General features: G+C 38.4%; 2 protein-coding genes across 2 annotated transcripts in view; one reads left to right on the forward strand and one right to left on the reverse strand.

Moving 5' to 3' along the window:
* Positions 1–4,572, reverse strand: part of GPATCH2 (G-patch domain containing 2) — a 119,203-nt gene extending 114,631 nt beyond the window's left edge. The window contains exon 1 of the mRNA XM_084203562.1: positions 4,502–4,572. Within this exon, the coding sequence (XP_084059688.1) occupies positions 4,502–4,557 (56 nt within the window). The 5' untranslated portion in view covers positions 4,558–4,572. The remainder of the gene's footprint in view (positions 1–4,501) is intronic.
* Positions 4,573–4,947: 375 nt separating this feature from the next.
* SPATA17 (spermatogenesis associated 17) overlaps positions 4,948–23,088 on the forward strand; it is a gene marked incomplete at both ends in the record, with an annotated part of 85,937 nt that continues 67,796 nt past the window's right edge. Inside the window, 5 exons of the mRNA XM_084202583.1 lie at positions 4,948–5,054; positions 8,685–8,774; positions 10,963–11,044; positions 16,668–16,718; positions 22,465–22,568. Of these exons, the coding sequence (XP_084058709.1) occupies positions 4,948–5,054; positions 8,685–8,774; positions 10,963–11,044; positions 16,668–16,718; positions 22,465–22,568 (434 nt within the window). The remainder of the gene's footprint in view (positions 5,055–8,684; positions 8,775–10,962; positions 11,045–16,667; positions 16,719–22,464; positions 22,569–23,088) is intronic.

Below are 23,088 nucleotides of genomic sequence, written 5' to 3' on the forward strand. Positions count from 1 at the left end.
TGTTTGCAGGGAACAGCATAACTGCTTTCACCTGCTCCAAAACAGATCACACAGCTTCTGCTCAGTATAAATACTCAAACTGAAAATCCCAATGGAAATAATGGGCACTCACTTCTTCAGTGAAAATTAAGAATAATTTGTGTTCACCTTACACCTAAAGCACATAACAGTGGAGAGCTCTGATTGCTCACAAAATATTTAACAAACACACAGTGGTAGAAAAGTTAATTTAGTTGCACAACTCTTAAGAGGCATTACATCTTGCCAAACCAACAAGTGCATTTACATTTACATTCTAGTTCTATACCTTTTCCTGTTAAACAGGACTGGGGCTACTTGCAGCTAAATTCATACTGCACCTGTGCTTCATCAATTCCAAAAAGAACCAGGAGTTTTGCTTCCTTCACAAACCACCTTGATCACAAGCTAAAAGCACAAGAGAAATCAAATAGTTCCTTCAATTTTGGGATTAAAAAACCTGATTTCCAATCTTTTTCCATACAGATTCTCTGATGTCTCAGCTGTACCCACGGAGTACCTTTATCTTCAGATAGGTACTAATTTGAATCCCCTTTCTCCACCTCAGAAGTTACTTTCACAAAGCCCTAGAAGCACTGATTTTGAGAGCTCTGCTTTATTAATGAGCATGACTGAAATTTGGATTGAAGAGGTGCAAGTATTTGGGAGAGAGCAGCAATGGTAAATCTCACTGCTTTACTTGAAGAATTGACAGATTTAAAAAAGAGAACTATCATGGTTCTTGGGACACACAGGGGGAAGCAAAACAAAGCAACACAATTAAGTAAAAATTAAAAAGCTGGCAAGAGACTATGGTAGATTATGAAATCACTGATAAACCTCTGTTACACAGAAGTTTGTTTCCTTTCTTCCTAGGTAACAAGATGAGGAAATTGCCTCAAGTTGCACCAGGGGAAGTTTAGAAAAAATTTATATTAGGAAAAATTTTTTCATTACAAAGAAAAAATATTAGGGAAGAATGGTCAGGTACTGAACCAAACTGCCCAGAGAAGTGGTGGAAGCACTGGTGAAAGTGTTCAAAAACCATGTGGATGTGGCTCCTGGAGACACGGTTTAGTGGTGAATGTGGCAGTGCTGCAGTAACTGAAGCTGTGCCTAGACTATTTAAACTCCCTGTCATTAAAAAGCCATCACTAAGAAGAGGACAAAGCATCCAGTTCCACATCCACACCTAGTTATATCCTTTGGCATTATCTGCTGGACCACCAGGTATGCAAAGCCATCCTTTCCATCCTATATCAACCACCACTGCAGGGCATAAGAGCTACCTGTATTTACTTGTCACAGCTGGTGCAGAAACAAGACGTGGAAAAGTTGGAGGGTGAGTTTCAAAGGTTCCTGATTGTTAGAAAGGGTTAAGTTAATAACTAGAGTTTGTGAAGACAAACCGAGAAATAAGAAGAGGAGGGATTGAGAGGAAAGCTAATGTCTTTACAAACAGTTTCATGGGTGAATGTGTGGGTGTTAAGATCTTTGAAAAGGGGCTTAATGTCTCTGTAACTGTAGGGGAGCAGGTTCCTTGCAGAGCACAGACAGCTTGGCTCTCAAACAAATAAGTGGGGGTCTGCACAAGCCTGAGTTTCTGAACTTTGGCGTAAAATAATAGGTTCAAGGGGGGAATATATGGTCGGCAGTTTGGGAAGGCTGTACCTTCCTAGTGCCTCAGATAATGGGGAAAGGAAGGGGGCAAGGGAGTTGAGGATAAAAGGAGGCTGCACCCTCCAAAACCTGAAGAAAACACCATGGGTGTGTGCCCCGGTGGACACTTTTTTTTTTCTCTCTCCCTTTATTCAAATAAAGTTGCAGGACTCCTCTGTCTCTTTTTTGGACATAAGCCTCTGACATTTGTGGATTTTCCTGACACGAGCAAGAACCTCCTTGCTGTGCAGGGCACCAAGCACTGGAACAGACTGATCAGAGAGAGTGTGGAGTCTCCCTCACCGAGGATACTGAAGAACCATCTGGATGCAATCCTGTGCCCTGTACTCTGGGATGACCCTGCTTGAGCAGAGAGGCTGGACCAGATGACCCACTGTGGTCCCTTCCAGCCTGACCACTTCTGTAATTCTGTCCTATACAATACAAAGTATTTCAGGAATGATGTAATTTTACCACCTATTATACTGCTGATCCCCCTAAAAATTAAGACCAGGCTAACTTGCAGTAAGTACATCTGACTCTTCTGAAACTGCTGCTTATCTCAGAAGGCACGACAATAAATATTATCAGTCTACCCATATTAAACAGTGAAAAAGTGTTCAGTACAGAGCAATAGCATACAGTCAGAAAGATGCTGACATGAACTACATTTAACAAGGCTCTAACACAAATGAATTGGTCAGCCAGAAATGAGATTTGGAGCAATTTATCATGAGAGGGAGCAATTCTTGCAATCCCATTGCTGCCATTTACTGATATGCCTGCCCTTTTCAGAAGTATGACTTCATTAATTAATTGCCAAGGTGCCAAATCACATGACCTGTCAAATCATGGTAATATGCTAAAGCAACACAGTCATTATCAAAAGGATCAGAGTGCCCAGCAGGTATCCAAACTGCAAATTATTCTTAAATTGTCACGTGAACTCACAATTTAAAAAACATTCTGCTTTGGAGGAGCTTTACCACTCAAAGTGAAAAATTTTCCTCTGTGGCTGTTCTGAACCTACTCACCTCTTTAGGATCTTAATGCACTTTAGGATCTTCAGAAAGCACAAGTTCTTAATTTTCTACATCAAGTATCAGACACCGTAAAAAGTATTTTCCGGCATCCCAAACAGGCCTCCTTTAACAGACAGCTTCTGAAATAACTTGTGTAGAAAAATAAGAGAGCAGTTCTGAGGAGTGGTCAGATTTTTAATGGACAAAATTTCAATATTTTCCTCTGTATTGAATTCCTCTGAGCAGTGTACTATCATAAGTAATATCATTACTGTATGATGACAATTACAGAAAAATATGCTTACACCTCATGCTGCTGAGGGCTACTCTAGAAGCCTCTGGAACTAAATTACTTTATGTAGACACAAAATAATAAAATTTGAAGACAAACGACAGGTCAAATAAATAGTGAAAACTTTGACAGAACACAGATATGTGTTTGGAATGTCTTGGGCACTGCTTCCACTGTATGCAGCATTAATACTTTAATAAAAATACTTGTGCCACTGGAGTATACCTTGTTCTCTGAAACATTCTGAATTTCACCAACAGAAGTTGTTATACTTACACCAGGCAAATTCGAATGCTTAGCAACACCAGAAAACTTGTTCTAGCAAATAATTACCAAATAAAATCTCTCTTTGAAAGTTTTCTCATTTAGAAAAGCACAGAGAAAAAATACCCACAGGGAAAAAAAATGGTAATATCAGCAAAAGTGGAGGAGAAAAGAAGCATTAAACCTTTCCTTCCCCCTTCCTCCCCATCCCCAGAAAAGAACACAAAAAAGATGAAAGGAAATCTATTTCAAGTTTATTTCAAGTCTATTTCAGCTGGGAAATCTACCAGCAGGTATTGTATATGTAACATAGCCGCTAAAAGATGTTATCAACCTTTGGGAAAAAACCCACAAACAAAACCCCATCACAATCCTCCTTGCTTCCATTAATAAGTGAAACAAGAGAGAAGCTGCATACACCAGTTGATACCAAACATATCACAAGATACCAAAGATTTCCGGAAGAAAATGAAAGGCTTCCCAGCTGGTTGCTTGGAACATCTTGCTTCCATCAAGTCTCTCCACTACCAGTCTTTATATCTGCACGGCCTACGAACAGAACTGAGCTTTTCTATTTTGTTACTCCTTCCTTACAGTGCTACAATAAAAAAAAAAAGTTATGATTTTTGAGGTCACTATGCTAGCATAAGGAATTACATAAAACAGTAAATCTATGAACTTCTTTTGCAGGAGAACTACCCATACTTTCCCTGCTCGATGGCTATAGCAGCACTTGTTGATTCCTGGTTTGCAGCAGAAAAGCTTTAGAGGAGGAAACACACACCGCCCTGGATGCTCAGCTGCACACGCTGCGAGGGCTTTAGGCCTTAGAGACTCTACCACTACTGGAAAAACACAAACAGACAGGAAAACCTAACTAAGCTTGGGACAAAAGTTTTGATTTATCTTTCGCCCGCTGTCCCTTTTTTCAACAAGGCGTGCAAGTATCTTCCTCCAGCCCACTGCTCGCTCACAAACACGTCCAGCCGCCGAGACACGGCAGTGGCACTTCTCGGACCTGCAGCGCCTCGTCCCCCGGGGGCTTGGGCCGGGCTCCATCACCTTCCCCCGGCGAGAGGGGCAGCAGCGGGGCGGGGAGGGGAGGCCCGGCCCGACCGGGGCCACTACTCGCTCCACGTTCCCACGCCCCGCCCGCGGCGCGGAGACGGCGTCGGGACCCCCTCCCGCAGAGAGCGGCCCCGCGGCCGGGCAGGGGCGGCGGACACGTGTGTCCCCCCGGACTTACCAGCTCTTCCTCGCCGCCTGAGCTCGGGTCGGGGTAGGTTCAGCGACCCGGAACATGAACCCGGCGCCTCCCCCGGCCGCTCCCCGAGGAGGCTGGCGCCGCTTCGCAGAGACTGAGCGAGGGGAGGCGGGCGGGGGCCGAGGGCGGGAGGGCTCGGGCCGGGCGGGGAGGGCGCGGGCGGCCGGCGCTGCTCCTCAGTCCCCCATGATGAGAGCCCGGAAGCAGCGGCGGCACCGGAGGAAGCCGGACGCGACCACCTCGCCTCTTCCCTTCCCTCTCCCGGCCGCTGCCCAGGGACGCCGCTGCCCCTCCAGCACCCCCGCCTCGGGTTCGGTGCAGCCCCGCGGAGCTGCCGCTGCCCCCGGAGCACCGCCCGTGCCGGGCTGCGGGGCCGCCGGGAGCAGCGACACCCCCGCGCTCGAGCGCACTGGGCCGGTCCCGTTGCCATGGCGGCAGCGTCGTGCGGGCGGGAGGAGGGAGCGAGCATGGCCGCCCTGGCCCGGCTTCAGGAGAGGCTGGCGGGACTCCGGGAGGAGTATTTCCTTACGAACAGGTACTTGGGCCGTGCCGGTGGTGGGGCGGGATGCACCGCCTTATGCTGGGCTGGGGCGGACGGGCCCCGGTCTCCGCCGGCAACGAGATGGAGGCAGCCCCCTGGAAACTGTCCGGTTCCGGGCTCCTCGGTACCAGGGAGACACGGAGCTCCTGGAGAAGGTCCAGTGGAAGGCTATGAAGATGATTAAGGAACTGGAGCATCTCTCGTACGAGGAAAGGCTGAGGGAGCTGGGCCTGTTGAGCCTCGGAAACAGACGGGTGGAAAAGAACCTCACCCACGTCTCTAAGTTTGTGAAGGGAGAGTGTGACGAGGTGGGACCAGGCTCTTCTCGGCGGTGCCAAGCAATAGGACGAATGGCAATGGGTAGAAACTGGATGCACTGCAAGTTCAATCTAAATATGAGTAAGAACTTTATCGTGCAGGTGACCAAGCACTGGAACAGGTTGACCACAGAGAGTGTAGAGTCTTCCTCACTGGAAATATTCAAGAACCGTCTGGACACAGTCCTGTGCCCTGTGCTCTGGGATGACCCTGTTTGAGCAGGGGGGTTGGACCAGATGACTGTGGTTCCTCCCAGCCTGTGACGATACGATTCTGTAAAATTATTTAGCTTTAAAAGTCCCTCCCGAGAGCACCAACCCCCTTTTCCCCAATATTTCCGCAGCACAGCGTCTTTAAGGGGCCCGTTTATACACAGAAAATACTGAGTGTCCCACTCTTCACCGCCCCCTGATAATTTTGAGGGAAAAGGAGCCTCTGTAAACTCCTGAAAGGCGCTGAGCCTCGCAAGGCCCGCCCTCTCCCGCCTCGGGAGCCGACCTCCTTTCCCCGATCCGCCTCTGGAGCCTCCCGCCCCTGTCCCGCCCTAGAGGTGCCGCTCTTCCTGAGCATCCCTGGAGATGCGGCACGCCAGCGCAGAGTCCCTGCTCTCCTGGCTCACATCTGTGACTGTGCCTGGACGTTTGTCCTCTTGCAAAGACACCACTTATTTTTTAATATTTCAATTTTTTTTTAATTGAAAGAGATCAGATCTGTTACCCTTGTCCTCACCAGCCGGGGTGGTTTGTGCCTAGTTTTCTGACTCCCAGAATGGTGGTGGCCAACTTTTCCCAGACCAGATTTTTGGAAACTGAAAGTTGTAAGACTTACTTAAATATTGCAGAGATTTGTCATATAAATCCTTTTATTCAGCTGCACTGTTCCTGTATCTGAAATGAAAAAGCTCAAACATAAAAAAACCCCAAACATGTTTAGCATTGTTGTGGGTTTTTTTTTCTTCCTTAATCATGAAATATTTAGTTTTGAATCTAATTACAACATCATTGGCATGAATAACAAAGCTTCTGAACATCACTAAAAGTTACAGAGATCAAGTCCTGCCTGCATGTACAGTGTTGTGTTTTTCTGTTCTTTGCCTGAACTTTCACTGATACTCTTGTGCCTGTACTCACAGCAGTTCACTAAACAAACGTCAGTTGCAGGAGGCTATGCTTGTATTGCACATATTTCAGGTTAGAAAGAGCAGTCTGAGCCAGACTTGGAAATCCATTGGAGGGCAGCATGCTTGTTGTTTGGGGATTTCTTTTTTGGCAGAGCTCTCCAAAAATGAATTGCTTCCCTTTTAAGAATGGGCTATGATCCGTTAGTTTCAGAAAATTCAGATTTGCAGCTGGGAATGCAAATGAGAGGATTCAAAGAGTCCAGCACAGCAACAAGTCTTAGTAATGATTTTCTGATCCTAATAACATTCCTGTTGTGCTTTACGTAGAACTCTGTTTATGTGAAAGGTATGAGGTGTCCTAAGCTGGCTTTTTAGGGAAAGCACCTTTCTAGGGAAAAACTTGCCCAATGATGCCACAGTGCAAGAATACCATAAGCCTGCATTTTGAGAAATACCCTTAGCATAAGGATAAGAATATACAGGATCCATTAATTAATTCTTTTAAGTGTTACACAATTTTATCACTCTACTCATTCAAGAACCTGCTTTTATTTACTGTAGTATCTGTATGTCATGTGCTTGAGTAGGACTTTTCAAATTTCAGTACAGCCTTTGTGAAGTATCTGTGACTCTCAAGAGCTTAATTCAAGCAGTATGACAACTGGGCAATCTGATAAAAAGGGCAGATACCTGCTTGAGAAACTTACACCTCAAAACACTTCTGCTGGCAAGGGCAGCTGAGAGTGTTTGTGGAACTATCCTGTGAGAAAAACAACTCTGTTGTTGGTTTGCTTCGATAAACTTTACAAGGACTTCTCTCCCGTCCTGGCCAGGTAAGACTGAATGCCAACTGGGAAAAATCTATCAGGGAGTAAGAGAGGATAAGGCTTCTGCTCTTCCAGAAGGCTCTTGTCACTGCCAAGTGGGTAGGACTGGGTTTGGAGCTGGCACCTCTGACATGGCCAGTCCCATATCCCCCTCATTTCCAAGCTGTAATTGTGGCTGCCTGTCCAGGGCCAAATCGCTCATACCCTTTTGATCAGAATAATTTTCCTCTAAGGTAAAGTATTCTGCAGGTGTCTCCTTCCTGTTGAAGACTAGGAAGCTGCACAGGAAAGGAACAAGAAAACGCTCAAGCCAGTTTTGAAAACTGTTTATTTTTAGGTAAAAAAGCTTGTTTCCCAGAGTTTTCAGGCACTCAGAATGTCTGATGCACATCAGACAGTGAAAATTTGTGCCCATGTAATGTGATTCGAGAGCACATGCTGCACCAGATGATATAAAATGAGCAGAGCTAATGTTTCTTGATCTCTGGTAGCAAATCTGCAATTCATTCCATTTTCAGATGTATAATGAGGATAATCCTAATTTATCAGATAAGCAATAATCTTGTTTGTATTTACTGAGGCAATTAATGTTGACATGAAACTTTCTTAGGAGAGCTAATTAAGAAAACTAACTAATAGTAACCTAAATGTTATTTTTTGTCAGATGTAACAAATTAAAGAATTTGGTGACTATATTCCTAATAAAAATGGGAAAGAATAAAAACCAATGAAAATTAAAATTTAATTTTAAGTTCAAAGACTTGTCAGTTACTGACATTTTGAAACAAACAAAAGAAGAATAAAAGCTAGAGGAGATCTTATAGCTGAGTTCTACCCCTCAGCACTGAAACTCATCATGGTAGCAATTTCTTCCTGAACTCTCTGAAAAGTCTCCTCCAGACTAACAATATGTTTCTTTAATCTCTTTTCGTTTCATGGTCTTTCTTACATGACTTTTAGCTTTGTCACAAACACTGTAGATTTGCAATTTTATACAGTTGTGTGATTTTTGTTGTAACTTAGGCCTAATTATTATTAAAGCATTATCCACATATTTCACCTACAGTGGAAGAAGTCCATGTGACATGTTGACATGTATCTAAGTGTTGTATGGGAATAAGAAATACCCACTCCCAAAACTTACATCCTCTACGAGCTGCAATATTCTTTGTTACCTGCATACTATGCACTATTGTAAATAAAATTTTTCTGCACTAGCACTGAAATATGTAGAATTAAAAGTGAAAAGCCTGGTGAAAAGGATCCCAAGCTGCAACAATAAAACAAGTTAGAAAAATATTTTTGCATTGGTTTTACATTACCATGCTGGGAAATATTACTACTTTTATATTTTTTCAGAGCTATAGATGAAGACAGAAAAATAAAATACAAAGCTGCTGTCAAGATCCAGTGCTGGTTTCGAGCATGCCGTGTCCGAGCCTATCTGAGGTAGTATATCAAGCCCATCTTAATCCATGTTTCAGCATTGAATTTTTCCTCAGAATTTCTCATGGTATTACTTGATTTTAATAAAATTGGAGTATTTTGGGAAAAAAAAAAGCAATAACTGTTACCCAGTTTTTCAACAGAATTAAATATATGCTGTGTCATCATAAGAAATAACAATTTTTTGACTTTTAGAACTGCATAAAATTAAAAAGTCATGATGCTAGAAAGCATGGAAATTATCTTCAGAATGGATACACAGTATTGTTTAAGAAATCTTGTTATGAGTAGGAGAAAAAGAAATAACTAGATGTCCCTTGGATATGCTGTTTCAGAGACTTTTCATGTAGAAAAACAGAATATCCTTTGTTGCAAAGGTCCACAAGTGTCTTCAAAGTCCAGCTCCTGGCCCTGCACAGGACAATCCCAAGAGTCGTACCATGTGCATGAGAGCAGTGTCCAAATGCTTTTTGAACTCTGGCAGAATTTGGCTGTGACCACTTTTCTGGGAAGGCTGTTCCAGTGCCCAACCACCCTCTGAGTGAAAAATTTTTTCTAATATCCTATGTAAATCTTCCAAATACAGCTTCAGCCCACTCCCTCCTTGTCACTGGTCACCAGAGAGAAATCAGTGCCTGCCTCTCTGCTTCCACTTGTGAGGAAGGTGTGGACTGCACTGGTCTCTCCTCAGTCTCCTTCAGGCTGAACAGAAGTGACCTCAGCCACTCCTCGTGTGGCTTCCCCATCGAGGCCCTTCACCAGCTTTGTTCTGGGAAATGCTGTATCAACACTGGACTTGATCTTGGAGGTAGTTTCCAACCTTAGTGATTCTATGATTTTATAAGATTGTTACAAATTTCCTCGAAACTGTGGTTGGTCCATTCTCCCAGAGAGCCCTCTTCCATTTTTTATGTCATAAACCCAGCTGGCCAAACTCATCTGCTCAAACTTCTGTATCTTCATGAAACAGGGCAGTTGAGAGAGAGGGATTGTTACATCTTCTAGTTTGACCTCTTGCCTGTTGGAATGAATTGTACATCATCCAGACATACTGAATGAAACCTAAAGAATTATTAGCTTAAATAACATTTGCTACTTAACAGCCAATATTTCCCTCATAGGAAGATGGGCTGCAGTCATTATGTGCACTTGGAAGAAATGTACTTCAGCTGCATCAGAGGAGGTTCAGATGAGCTATTAGAAAAAAAATTTCAATAGAAAAATTATTAGGTATTGGAATGAGTTGCCTGGGAAGGTGGCAAAGTCACTATCTCCTGAAGTTCAAGATGTGTCTGAATGTGGCACTTGGGAATATGATTTAGGGGTGATTATGGTGCTGTTGGGTAGACAATTGGACAGTGTCATCTTGAAGGTTTCTTCCAAGCTTGATTGATTCTATAATTCTGTGATTGTCTCTGGCTTACTTAGGACCACAGGCTCAATGTAGCCAATTCTCAGTGTTCTGAATTACCCAAAGACTGCCTTCACTGAGTGGAGTGCAGACTTGTAAGTTTGATGTCCATAGTTAGCTGGTATGAATGATCCCCTGTACAGCTTTTTCTTTTTCCAGAAGTAATGATTCAATAATTTTCTGCAAAAATTTATGTGACATCAATTATGAATTTTTTAGTAGCAACATGTATGTCTATATATTAATTAATTAATTAAGGACAAAGTAAGCATTCATAATTAAGCTAGGTGTAATTTTATAAAAGCAAAAAGGTGTCTAAAAGTGAAAAAAGTATCTAAAAATTCAAGTGTCAGCAGGTTTTATCAAATAGTTAAAAATGGTATAGCTGTAAAAATGTTGCATGTGACAGAAAAAAAATCTGAACTGGTCAGATTTGTTGGTTTAAACCATGAAAATGAAACAATTTATTATTCAAATTAAATTTGTAAGGCTTTTTCATTAAACTTTTCTAATAGTATACAGGTAAGTTTGCAGTAACCCATGTTTTCCAAAAACAAAAGTATGTGTGTATGAATAAATATATGTATATAATGGTCTATATGTGTGTGTGTGCATATGTTTATATGTGTATGTATATATATACATGTATATGCATAAAGTATGCTTGTAGTGGTCATTTGTATGATGCATAATACACTGTATGTTATTTTTATTATTATGAAAAGTTAATAGGTCTGAAGTCTGGAAAACTAATTACTTTGTTAATATGTTCCATTTTAGATATCTGAGCAAAATGGCAATTTTGATACAGAAGTGGTGGAGAGGTTATCTAAGAAGAAAATACTTCATAGAAGTAGTGGAGGTAGAAAAGTACTTTTTAAAATTTTGTTTGGTTTTTTGTAGAATACATATGGATAATTCATTCACTCATCATGAAATTAAAAAGCTGAAACTCCATCTTTTATACACACTCTTTACTGCAATGAAAAGCACCATTAATTTCAGCAAGCCTACTCTTAACAGTCAAGTTAAGTAAGTGTTTGCAGTTCTGGAGTATTGGTCCCCAAACCAGCAATGAGATCTGCTCATGCAGAAGTCTGCCCACATGATGGTAATTGCAGGATTGGAGCTTTACAAGATGACTTTTTTTTCCTTTTTCTTTTTCTTTTTTTCCTGGCAGAACGTTTAATTTTGAAAATAAGATAAGCCAATGTGTCTACACATTGCTATTTTGTGTTTTACTGGTTTAAATTTCTTATTTAATGAACCTAGAAGTATTTGAGGTTTTGCCTTAAGGCACACAGCAGATTGTAGTCAATCTAATTCCTGTGATGGACCTGAGGAGAGCTAATGTGTGTGATAGCACATGAGCTAAAACCTCTGCTATCAGCTTTAGAGGACTAAGAAAAAAAGAATTTAACATAAAATATGTGATTTACTTCATTAATATATCAATTTATGTTAATGTTTTACAATACTGTTAAACTTGTTAGTAATTTATTCTTGATTAATTTTGTTAAATTACTACTTTTAAGTCAAAACAGATGATTAAAGAAGTAAAAAAAAGCTAAAATAAACCATATATTACCAACCAAAGTTCATACTCCCTACTAAACTATGTTTCCATGTATCAGGACTCGTGTACCTGAAAGAACATTTATTTTTTCCCCAAGTCTATCAATAATCTATGTAAAGATTTTCTCTCTTCCAACTTACTAACTGGCTTAACTAATAAATGATGAGCCATCCTTTCAGTCTGTGGTTTTCATTCATCTTCTAAAAGTAATTCTTGAATACAGAGCAGATAGCTGCATGGTTGCATTGGGTTCTGTTTTGAAAAAAATTAGGACTTCAGCTGAATATTATTCCTGAATATAAGGAAGGTTTGTTTAATCTAGGAAAGCTTCTATAGAAGAGAGGCATGATAATCTGTTTTAAAATTTGGTAATGAAAAGAAAGGATCTGTGCAGTCACTGGGACAAGGGAAGGAAGAAATCAACGTGATCAAACAGATTGCCTGTAATCACAGACCTGAGAGAGCTAACATCATAAAGACCTCCTCAGCTTTCTGTTCTTGAATATAATTCTGAATAGTAAAAATAAGTCTTTAATCAATAAAGCCTTATGAACATTTAGTTCTTCAAACAGACATAACTGAAATTCTTGCCAAATCTGAAGTCTGTGGAACAATGTAGGACAAAAAATTCTGCAGCTTAATGCACACATTCTAAATCAGTGTGAATTCTAAATCAGAGTAATTAATCCAGTTTCTGGATTCCAGTACTTATCCAGTGCTAGCCAGGGCTCTAGAGGAAGAGAATCTCGTTAGAAAGCTTACAAATTTTGCAGCAATCAGCACAGGAAATGATATTTTCCCCTCAAACACTAAATGTTGTTTTTGCCATCACTTTGATTGGCGAAGACTAAAGAGAACAGCTTGATTGGAAGCCAACCTGAGTACCACACAAGTATGAGATAAAAAGGCACATTCTACTCCCTTTGGACTGCTGTATTCAGTTTGTTTTGGGGTGGACTTACACATAAAGTGTGAGTTAATACCTTATATTTGTTGTTTTACTATCTTTACTCAATTAACGGCTGAACTTGGAAGCTGTAAAAAGCAAAATCTCAGCAGCTTAACATAACTTTCAAGTTAAAGGATCAGGCAATGTTTGCAATGAACTCTTGCTAGTAACTGTTGTAATGACTCCTGACTATGAAAGACAATGTTGCATTTGGCATGATAGTTCCTTAAATACACTGGTAACTTTAAAATTTTTCTGCTGATAATGATTGGGTTGGTATCTGCTGCCAGCAAACAAGGCAAAGCATATGCACAAAATACCCATGATTGCTTGATAATAAATCATTTTAATGATTATATTCAAAATTGTGAAATGTGAATGGTACTGATGCGGAAAATAACAAAGGCAGAGGCTCATCAGATTGGCTGTCCATATGTGCATCACCACTAGTATTTCATTTGCTTCTCTAGTGCCTCTTCCTTTCATTGTTAAGAGATATATTTGGTAAAAGAAACTAAAAAACTTACAACTATTGATGGCACTTATATGATTAAAGTTATGTCCCTTTCTATTCTAAATATAAGTGATTTCATATAAAGCTTTGTTTCCTAATTAATCTCAAGCTAAAATTAAGAGCTGCTCTCCTAATTACTTGGTTTCTTAATAGCTTGGTTAAATTGATTGTGTTGGATTCTGAAAGTTTGCATGACCTGCAGGAAGGTATGAATTTTAAAACCAGGTGAAAACCAGAACATGAAACAAGCTATGCATCATTGTTTCTTTATTACTGTTTTCTCAAAGCCAAGGAATCATTTGCTAAAGCAAGGGGAATTGTAACATGTCATTATTATATGAGGCTGGTATGCATGATGGCCATATTTTCAGTTTACTTTGGAAAGAGATGCAGTTGAGAAAAGTGAATATTTTAGGTTATATAGTTTGGCAACACCCTAAGTGATTTAGCTTTAAGTCAACAGCCAGTTTTAAATAATTCCAGACCAATAGGAATTAGGCAAATACCTATTTGCTCTACAAAACCCCCCAAAATACACCATGACCACATTGCAATTTAGACCATGTGTTGCTTCCTTCTCTCAACATCGATCTCACTCTCAAACTCAGTCAGATCCCTGGTTCTTCAAATTCTTTGAAATTGTCATTTTGTATTAACTCTTTAAGGCAAAAGAAGTCACCAGTCAGAGCACATTTGTAGATGATCCCCAAGCATGTTTTTAAATACAAAATGAGAAAGTATACAAAAGTTTGCATATACAGGGCTTCAAATACGTTATGAAAACCTACACTTAAGGTAAGCTGGTAGGAAGGCCTGTATATTAATGTCAGAATTCATGACAAAGACAAAGACGTCCTGGCTCAGAAGTAGAGGTGGCACATGGATGAGGTGGGAAAGTAATTCTTTCCAGAGAGTCAACCTGGCAGTGTCACATTTGAGTTGGCACTTGGTGAAAAATGAGGGGCAATCCATTTGGGCATGGGCTGAACTGCATGAAATTCCACTTAAATATAAGAAAAGTGTCTTCTGGACAAACAGACCCCAGTTCTGGAAAGAATCTTTTGCTTATTAGGAGAGTACATAAATGTAGACTTGTATTGAAGCACTAAATTATGACACTAAATTATGACACAGGTTTTTGTGAACAGCAATGAACACCTTCTCCATCATTTTCAAATCAGGATTAGAAAACAGAGGGCAAATACATTTCCAAAAGAACCTAGATGTTGACATAGCCTTTGGCTTTTGGTGCAAGAATAAAATTGAAGGACAGTTGCATGAGCAGTTCTGTATTGGAGAGATTTGTGATTTAGAGCAAGAGTTGAGTAAAAGCAAGAATGTGTAACTTCCTTCTTGTTTTGGGTAACCCTCTTAAGAGGTGGTAGGGTAAGGCCTGGATTCCTCACACCTTAGTGGGGTGTGCAAGATCAGACCTTAGTTGCCATTGACTGTTTTTGTAAATAGTAGACAGAGTTCTTCAATACTTGGCCAAGCTCAAAGTTGTCCCACATTGTCTCTCAGTATGGATGATACAAAGAGCATTAATGATGTGAGGTGTCCAATTTATTATGTTCCTCAGTGAAATGGGATGCATTCAGACCTAAGTGCTCACAGCTTTCAAATATGAGAAGAATAAACAAAAAGGTGTAAAATTGTTTGGTTTAATCATGGATGGCCAGAAATCTGATGAAAGTTTTTAAGCTTAGGAACATTTTAAGCTTCAATTAAAACGTATTTTATCTATTTGGTGGTGTGGTAACTCTTATGTTCCCTTCCAAAGAAAGAAAAGATGAGCTGCAACCCAAAATTGTATCAATTTAATCAAGCAGTTTAGGGATATACTTTAGTCAGAGAACCATTATTTCAGTCCATTGTTAGCTATCTGCAGTTAGTCTCACTCAGTAAATACTTATGGAGAATAAAGGGGAGAGAGACAGTCCATTATTTATTCTAATTTGTACATTTGGGGTAGATTTTCCCATATATATATATATATATATATGTGTGTGTGTGTGTGTGTATGTATGTATGTATATATATATATATATGTATGTATGTAGATGTAGATGTAGATGTAGATGTAGATGTGTATGTATGCACATCCACACATATGCATGAAACTTCTTTGAACTTTAACAATTCTGCAATTTTCTTTCATATAAGAAATATCTTTTGTACTGTTTCCATTATTAGTAGATTGTATGATATTAAAGTGAGCATTTAAAATGCACCTTAATTAAACTGCAGGAATTATGCCTTGCTTAATGTAATGAAGAAAGAGAATTTAAAATGAAGTAGCATCATTGTGTTCATTTGTAAATAACATATTGCAGCCAACTGTTTCTTAATTGCCCAGACTGTTGATAAATAATCCAGTCCTGCTGCTCTCCACAGACAATTTGCTTTGGATCAGACTAGGCAATTCAAATAACACTAATTACAGTGAAACCCTTTTATAGTGAATTCCTGTTTGCCATGGGGGAGAAAATCACTATATCAGGGGAAAGCACTTTTGCCTTTGATTTGTGTCTAAAACATGAGAAACACATAAAAGCTGCATGTTGTGCTAAATAAAGGACATACTCTTGCATTCAAAGTACTTATATTTTACTTTTTATGATACAATTGTGAATTATGTTCATTTTGCATTTGTAATTAGAGGGCGGAACAGATGTGAAAGCTTAGTTTAAAGTGATGTATCCATTAAAATAACCTATGCTGCCAAGTGATTGCTTAGTATAATAGGGGATTCGTTCACTATGAGAGGAATTCTACTTTCTTGGAAGGAAACCAGGACTTCAGGAACTGTTTTTTTATATCAGGGGATTCACTGTAACATGGTATCATTGTATTTATGATTTTACGATGCTAAAATGCATATTAAATGAAACAAAATTCCCAACGATTACTTGGGAGGCAGCTAAGTACATAACATTTAGTACAGATGGTTGCAAGGCACAATTTTGCTCCATCACTGCATCCGTATCCTTGAACGATTTCGACTGAAGACAGCATTTCTCTGAATTTTTCATTAAACCAGACATCTTGAAATATGAATTCCTTTTATGTTTCTGTGAGTTTTGGCTAAAAGAACCCCAGTGAATAAATCATACAATACTACATGTCACCAGCACTTGTGAATATTTCTGCTTTGTTATTCTACTCTCAGTAGAGCACCATTGATTATCAAACTCAGCGGAGAGCATTTTATGATCATATATCTCCATTAGCTCCTAGTTTGACTACCATAGATTTTTCTGGTTAAGCCTGCATTATGTATTAGGAAGCCTATCTCTTCAATACAAAGTTTGATTTTATTCTCTCTTAGCCTAGAACTCTTATTACGTATTATGTATAAAGATTCTTATCTTTTATATGTAAAAATAGCAGGACTGTCTTTGTGTAACTGAAATATGTGCCATCTTTTTTTTTTTTTTTATTCACAGAGAGCATATTTTATTAAGAAGCAGAAATTCTACAATGAAATGGCTGTCAGGGTAAATATTTCTTCACTTGTTAAACAAATGAAAAGTCAATTGTGCTCCGAATTTGCTTTTAATAAAATGAGCAAAGCAGAATAATATACACTTGATTGATATGCTGATGGCAACAGCAGGAAATAGTACATAGTTAAAAATTAAACTTTCACTGAGTAGTCAGGGTTGTATTTGAAAACTGTAGCTGAATTTGAGGTACCTGAATGTGTCTTGCTCCATTTAAATGTCCATTGGACCTTATCATGTATGATACTGATAAAACCCCCAAACGTTCTATCTGCCAGTGTTCTTACAAATGTAAGAACATTTGTTCTGCAAAAGTGGTCATATATTTGCAATTCTGACAAACTACAGGGCTTTTAAGCTTGTTGATGTGGCTGTGCTTTTTCTCTTGTTAGTGTGTCTGTTCTCTTTTTCTCTTGGCATTTGCTGTATTGGATCTCAAAAGTTAGAGAACACAGGATAATTTCATTGTTTAAATGCAGAGGTGGAACTGAACTGATCTCATTGATGATATTAAGAGTGAATTTTGCTAGATGAAGAAGTGTCTAAACAGACTTTGAACTTCAATGAATATACGGGAAATGAAGTTTGTCATGGGTGAAACTGGAAAACATATTTAACTAGAAACTAGCTTTCTTTTCCTGAACTTTGAAACTGCACTTAACCAAATATGTAAAACAAATATGGGGAAAACATAAAATAATTTTTGTGATTAAGTCTTTTTATGTTGCTTATTTCTTTCATTTTGTGACATAAAACTGCTTTACTTTAGAAGTCTGTATCTTTTTAAGCCAGGCACCTTACCTTTTGAATTCTCCCAAACGTAGGAATATGGTGACAATGGAGATTAACCCAGGGATTAATGCAGGGAAACTCGTATAGAGTAAGAAGATTCTCAGAATGGATTTTAATTTTGTGGCCTCTCTGAGTCTGGAATGACTCAGAGTCAAGAGACCTGTACTCATCAGGTGTTTTGCTTAGTTCTAGTTCTCTCAAAGGCACAAAGTAGAATCTTATATTTGGTGCATGTTAAAGAACTGAAGGTGTTTAACAGCAGTTTAATACCTCACAAATGTACCTTTTTGTTGTTGTTATAGTTCATTTCTTACTTAGCTAGTTTGAAAGTATTCCACAGTGGATAAATGCTATTTACTCATGCAGCTGAGATCAGTGAGAAAACATAAGATGTAAGCCAGCTCTTAAAAGTTGCCTCTGTACTTCCAGAAGATATTTGAAGACCAAATTTCAGATGTAATTATGTATTCTAGTCAAATGGAGTTTTGCATTTGGTCTTTCATTTTTAAAAGAAATTGAATGTGTTCACATTCATTTGTAATGGAAATATAATGTTGAATCATTAGGTGATATAAATCTTCAAAGTACCATTTTTTCAGTCATGTCCTTTTCTTTAATGGAAATTTAAATCAGTAGAAAACAATAGAACAGATCTTTATTTAGTTGTAAATGTCAGAATCTGATTCTCCTCTGTCTAAATCTTGTGCAGCCATATCTGCAGAGGAGACTTTAAATGTTACCAACACTGAATGCTTTTGTGTTTTTTTCTGTCCAGTGTTTCTTGAAGAGCTAACCAAGGTTCAATAGCAAGTCAGACCTGTTGCATTTCTGCACAGATCATGTGTGCTCAAACTTCAGGCTTCCTACGCCAACAGTTCCTTATATTCACTCATCATAAGCTTGATTCATGATTAATATAACTCAGTGTTCTAAAAATATAAGAATAACTGTGAATGCTTTTCTATTTAACCACTTTGTTTTGTCTCATGGTATTATTAACTATTTATTTCAGCTTATAGTCACTCTTTAGAAAGGCAGTTTCAATTTTGGCATTTGAAGTATCGAGGGCATACACATGCTCATAGTTTTGAAGCCAGTCTACATATCTTGTCCTTCTGGATTGCATTTGGTTGTCATCAGAGCTACCTTTTAAAATTAAATCAGAGATCTTGTTTAAATCAGTTTCAGTTTTGAGGCAAAATATGATTCTCTCTCTTAAAAGACTTAATGTTCCTGTAAATTCTCAGCAACAAAAGTAATCCTATGGCAAAAAAAAATTCCACGAGCAGATGGCTTTTGATATATCAAGGTTTTGCCATTTGTTTTAGTGCTTAAAATAAACATTATTTATAAGACCACTTACATTTTGATGTTACTTAATGAGGAATATGCATCATTGATTTGACTAGCTTAAGAGGTCATTTAGAACTTGCCCGTTAACAAGCTGTAATCTGCTGAGCACACAATGACTTTGTTTAAAATTATCTGTTCAGCACTGATCAATGACAATAATTGTTTTGTACCAATCACTGTTGAAACTTGCTAATTACTTTGAAGGGCATACACACACTTGTCTCTTCTTTTTCAAGAATTTTTTGAATGTTCACCTTGGAATTAGAAGGAAATGCAGTCATAACATTTTACTTTTTTATAAAACCAAACATTTAGAACTTTCACATTGAAAATAGGAGGGTCACCAGAAGCTTTTTTAAAAATGGTCTTTCCTAAAAAGATTAATCTTCAGTTTTGGGATCACTGACATACAGTATTAGGGAAACAGAAGTCAGGCACAGAATAACCTGAGACACAATGCAGTTTTTCTTACTTAGGTTTCATTCATTTGAAATCAGTGAGTTCCTTCTAAACAGAAAGTGGTGTAAATAAAGGTAGAGTGCAGCATTTAATTGGTACACTGAGCCCATTGGAGGTAATTATAGCTTTATACTGTTTGAGCCTTTTGTCTTTCAGTTTGAGTTTTGATCCTTTAACCCAGAAATATCCAGTTCTGCATTTATAACTGTGAGGTGAAGACTGTCAGAAAGAGTTTCAAAGGGACCATAATCCTGCATTAATGAGCACATGACTATATGGGAGCCAAGTTGCTCTTGTTGAGAAATTTTGAAGCCAAACAGAAAATAAAGCTAAGATCCTTATTCACATGCAAAGGATTTTGCTTAATCCCAGATCTCAGAAGGCATTCTCATTCTCCGCTCTTTCTCTATTCCTTTTTAACCCAATAAGCTTGTGTATGAGAGTGTTGCAAAGAATATGAAATTTACCATCACATAGTGCAAAGCAGCATGTCTAGAACCTTTCTTGTTCCCAGAACTCTTATCTGTTCATATTACAACAATATGTAGAGATTCAAACCCCTTTCACTTAAAAAAACCCCCAAAAAAGCTCCAAAAACCAAAACCATAAAAACCCAAACCAACCCAACCCAACCCAACCCAAACCAAACCAAACCAAACCAAACCAAACCAAACAAAAAAAAAAAAAAATGAAACCAAACCAAACCAAAAAAAAAACAAAATGAAAAAACCCAGAAAAGCCCAGGAACAAAATGAAACAAGACAACAACAACAAAAAAACCAACCCAAAAAAACACCCCAAAACCAAACAAAGCCAATCACAAACGAATAACAACATGTAGGTAAAAAAAAATACAACTTTTGAAATTTGTTTCAGGTCTCATTTGGGAAGAGAGAAAAATCCATGCAGATGGACAAAGGGGAAATAGAAGAACATTTTAACACTGGAAGTTAATATCTTGTTATTCTTAATAACTAACACATGCCTCAAAGAATTACTGAAAGCTTTTCTGTGATTCTTATTCTCTTGTTAGATCTCGCATAAAAGGATAATTAAAACTATACCCCAAGGTGTCATCAGTTGAGGCCAAATGTTGGTTTTTACTTTGAAGAATAGTGTTTGGGGGTTTGTAAATGCAAAATGGTGCCAAAGTATGAAGTATTCAGCCCTGCCTTAGTTGGTGTCATTTTAGATGGCTCCAGTAAAAGTCTGGAGGTGGAAAAATTGCATACTTTTGTCAGTTGTCACAGTGGTACAGAATTGGACTGTGCTGGAACTGGTAGGAGTAGAGAGAGCTTTGCCTGTTACTGAAGAGCACTTCCAAGACTTGATGATAAAGATTCTGAAATTACTGAGTGCAATCGTTACTGATAATCTGGGCAATTGGCAACTTTTTAAATTTGCCTTCTTCCTGAATCAAACACAAAAGCCATGACATTCTTTTCCATCCCCTTTTATTTTTTTGAAAAAGGTGCTTATTTAGAAAGAGGTAGGCTAAGAAAAAAAGCCAAATACCACAAGCATGAGTTTCACTCTACTTAAAAAGTCATCCCTTGGTTCTGGAAGGAGAAAGGTTGATGTGAAAAAAATGTTCCTTATAGATACACTGAAGTATATAGGTTCTTGAAAAGTCTGGTATCTAGGGGCCCACAGGAAAAGGAGAGCTCTTAGTACATTGCAACATTTTACTTTTCTATGCATTTAGATAAGGGGATACAGATGATACTTGCTTCTGGATAGTAAAACCTCCCAACTTCTTGCTTTTTAAATGTAAATTCTGCCTTTCACCTGTTATGTCTTTTAAGATTTCAAAGCTATAAAGGTCAAAAAGATGGATGTTGTAGCAAAGGAAGCTACTGCAGACTAGAAGATAGAAATTGGGATATTAAAGTAGAAAAATATTGAGAAAAAAGGAGACAAAATGCAATGAAGGAAGTAAAGAATATTTTGCAGGATAATGAATAATAAGTTCAAGGATGGAAGGATTTAAATATGGAGGAGCTGGACCCTGAGAAGAGAGGAAAGATGGTTACTCTCTTTTTCAGATGTAGACATCCAGAGTACACTGATCTCTTATGGCAAGGAGTATCAGGAGCAAGAGCAGCCCTCAGCATGACTGAATAGAGCAAGTTACATCTTTCAGCTCTACATGTCATGGCATAGGGATAAATATAATTCACCAAATGGCAGTTCTGCTAGCTTTTTACCTAATTACAGAATAACAGAATCATTTAGGTTGTGAAAGGCCTCGAAAGTCTTTGAGTCCAACCTTTGACTGATCACCACCTGGTCAACTAGACTATGGTACTAAGTGCCATGTTCATTTGTTTCTCAAACTCTTTCAGGGATGGTGGCTCTACCACCTCCCTGGGCAAGCCATTCCAATGCTTAATTGTCCGTTCTTAATGCTCACTTTGCCATGCCAAAAAACAGATAGCTGGTAAACTGGTAATAATTTCAGAAACATCCTGATTAGAATTTTCAAGTATCAGAAGGTTTAAACACATTTGTTGAAATCAGTTTTTGGGGAAAGATGGGTAGACTGAGTATTTATTTTCCTCCTCTTTTATTTTTTTCTTTCTCTCTCTCTTTTTTTTTTTTCAAATTATGCTTTTCAAAATGCACCAAAATATTAACCCTTTTTGTTGAAGGATGCTACCTAATTTCTTTTCATAATAAAACTGTATAACTAGCTACAGATAAGAGTTTTTCTTCTTCAGGTTAGGCTTTCTCTAGGTTAGGCTTTTTCTGCTATGCAAGACAATAGTATTTCTTTCGAAGAATGAAACTAATGTGGAACAAATAGACATGAATCATTTTACATTGGAGATGAAAGAACTGCAATTTATAAATGAACTTTCCAGAAAGTCTGATTCTTTGAGTTCCCGGGAAGGCTTTTATTCAGTTTAGACCTTTGCAGAGCACAAAGGTGAAAGTGTAGCAGTAGATGTTGGTGAAAGAGTGACTCAGTGCTACAATATGTTACAACCTACACTCATTTCTTCATTTAAAGTTATCAGTGCTTCTACTTGCTATCACTTTTAAGGAAAGAGATGCTTGGGATCTAGTACATATATCTGATATGCATGCAAACTTTTGATTTGAAATATACTAAGCAAGTATTTATTTCCTCCAGATCCAGAAAAGGTGGCGAGGCTATTACGTTCGGAAGAATATCCATAGTTTTTATGCTCTGAAGAGATACCTGAAAGGTGTTTGTGTGAAAAACGAGAGGGTCAGGTAAAGATAAAAGCTCCATATGGGAAAGCATTCATTTGCTCTTCTTTTAATTGTAGAAAGGTTGTGGAACTAATTGAACCATTTATTTGAGTGTAGATTCCCCTCCTTTATCAAATATATATATCTATCAGTTATCATTCTCTTTATCCTATGCCTATTCATGTTGCACCACATTCTGTTCTCATTTACACTGTTAAGAATTCAGAATTTTTTTTTTTTTATTCATTAGGTGTGCTCTGGGTTTGTACTATTTTAAGAAAAATGGATTTGGCTCTTCACCTATGACCAGAATTTGTAGGTTATTATGCCTTAAATAGGGTTTGTTGAACCAGATTGTTTTTCCTGAATATGCACAAGCTAACCAAAATTTTCTTTTTATAATTTGTTTTGAATATAGATTATTGACAATGACAAATTTGAATTTAAGTTTCATGCATGAGCCATAATATGAATATTAATTGGGAAAGATACTGGTGTGGATATAGTAAAGCAGATCCTTTTCATAGTTACAGAAGACAAC

The sequence above is a fragment of the Fringilla coelebs genome (genome assembly GCF_963513975.1).
Source record: "Fringilla coelebs genome assembly, chromosome: 3".
Classification (NCBI taxonomy): Eukaryota; Metazoa; Chordata; class Aves; order Passeriformes; family Fringillidae; genus Fringilla; species Fringilla coelebs.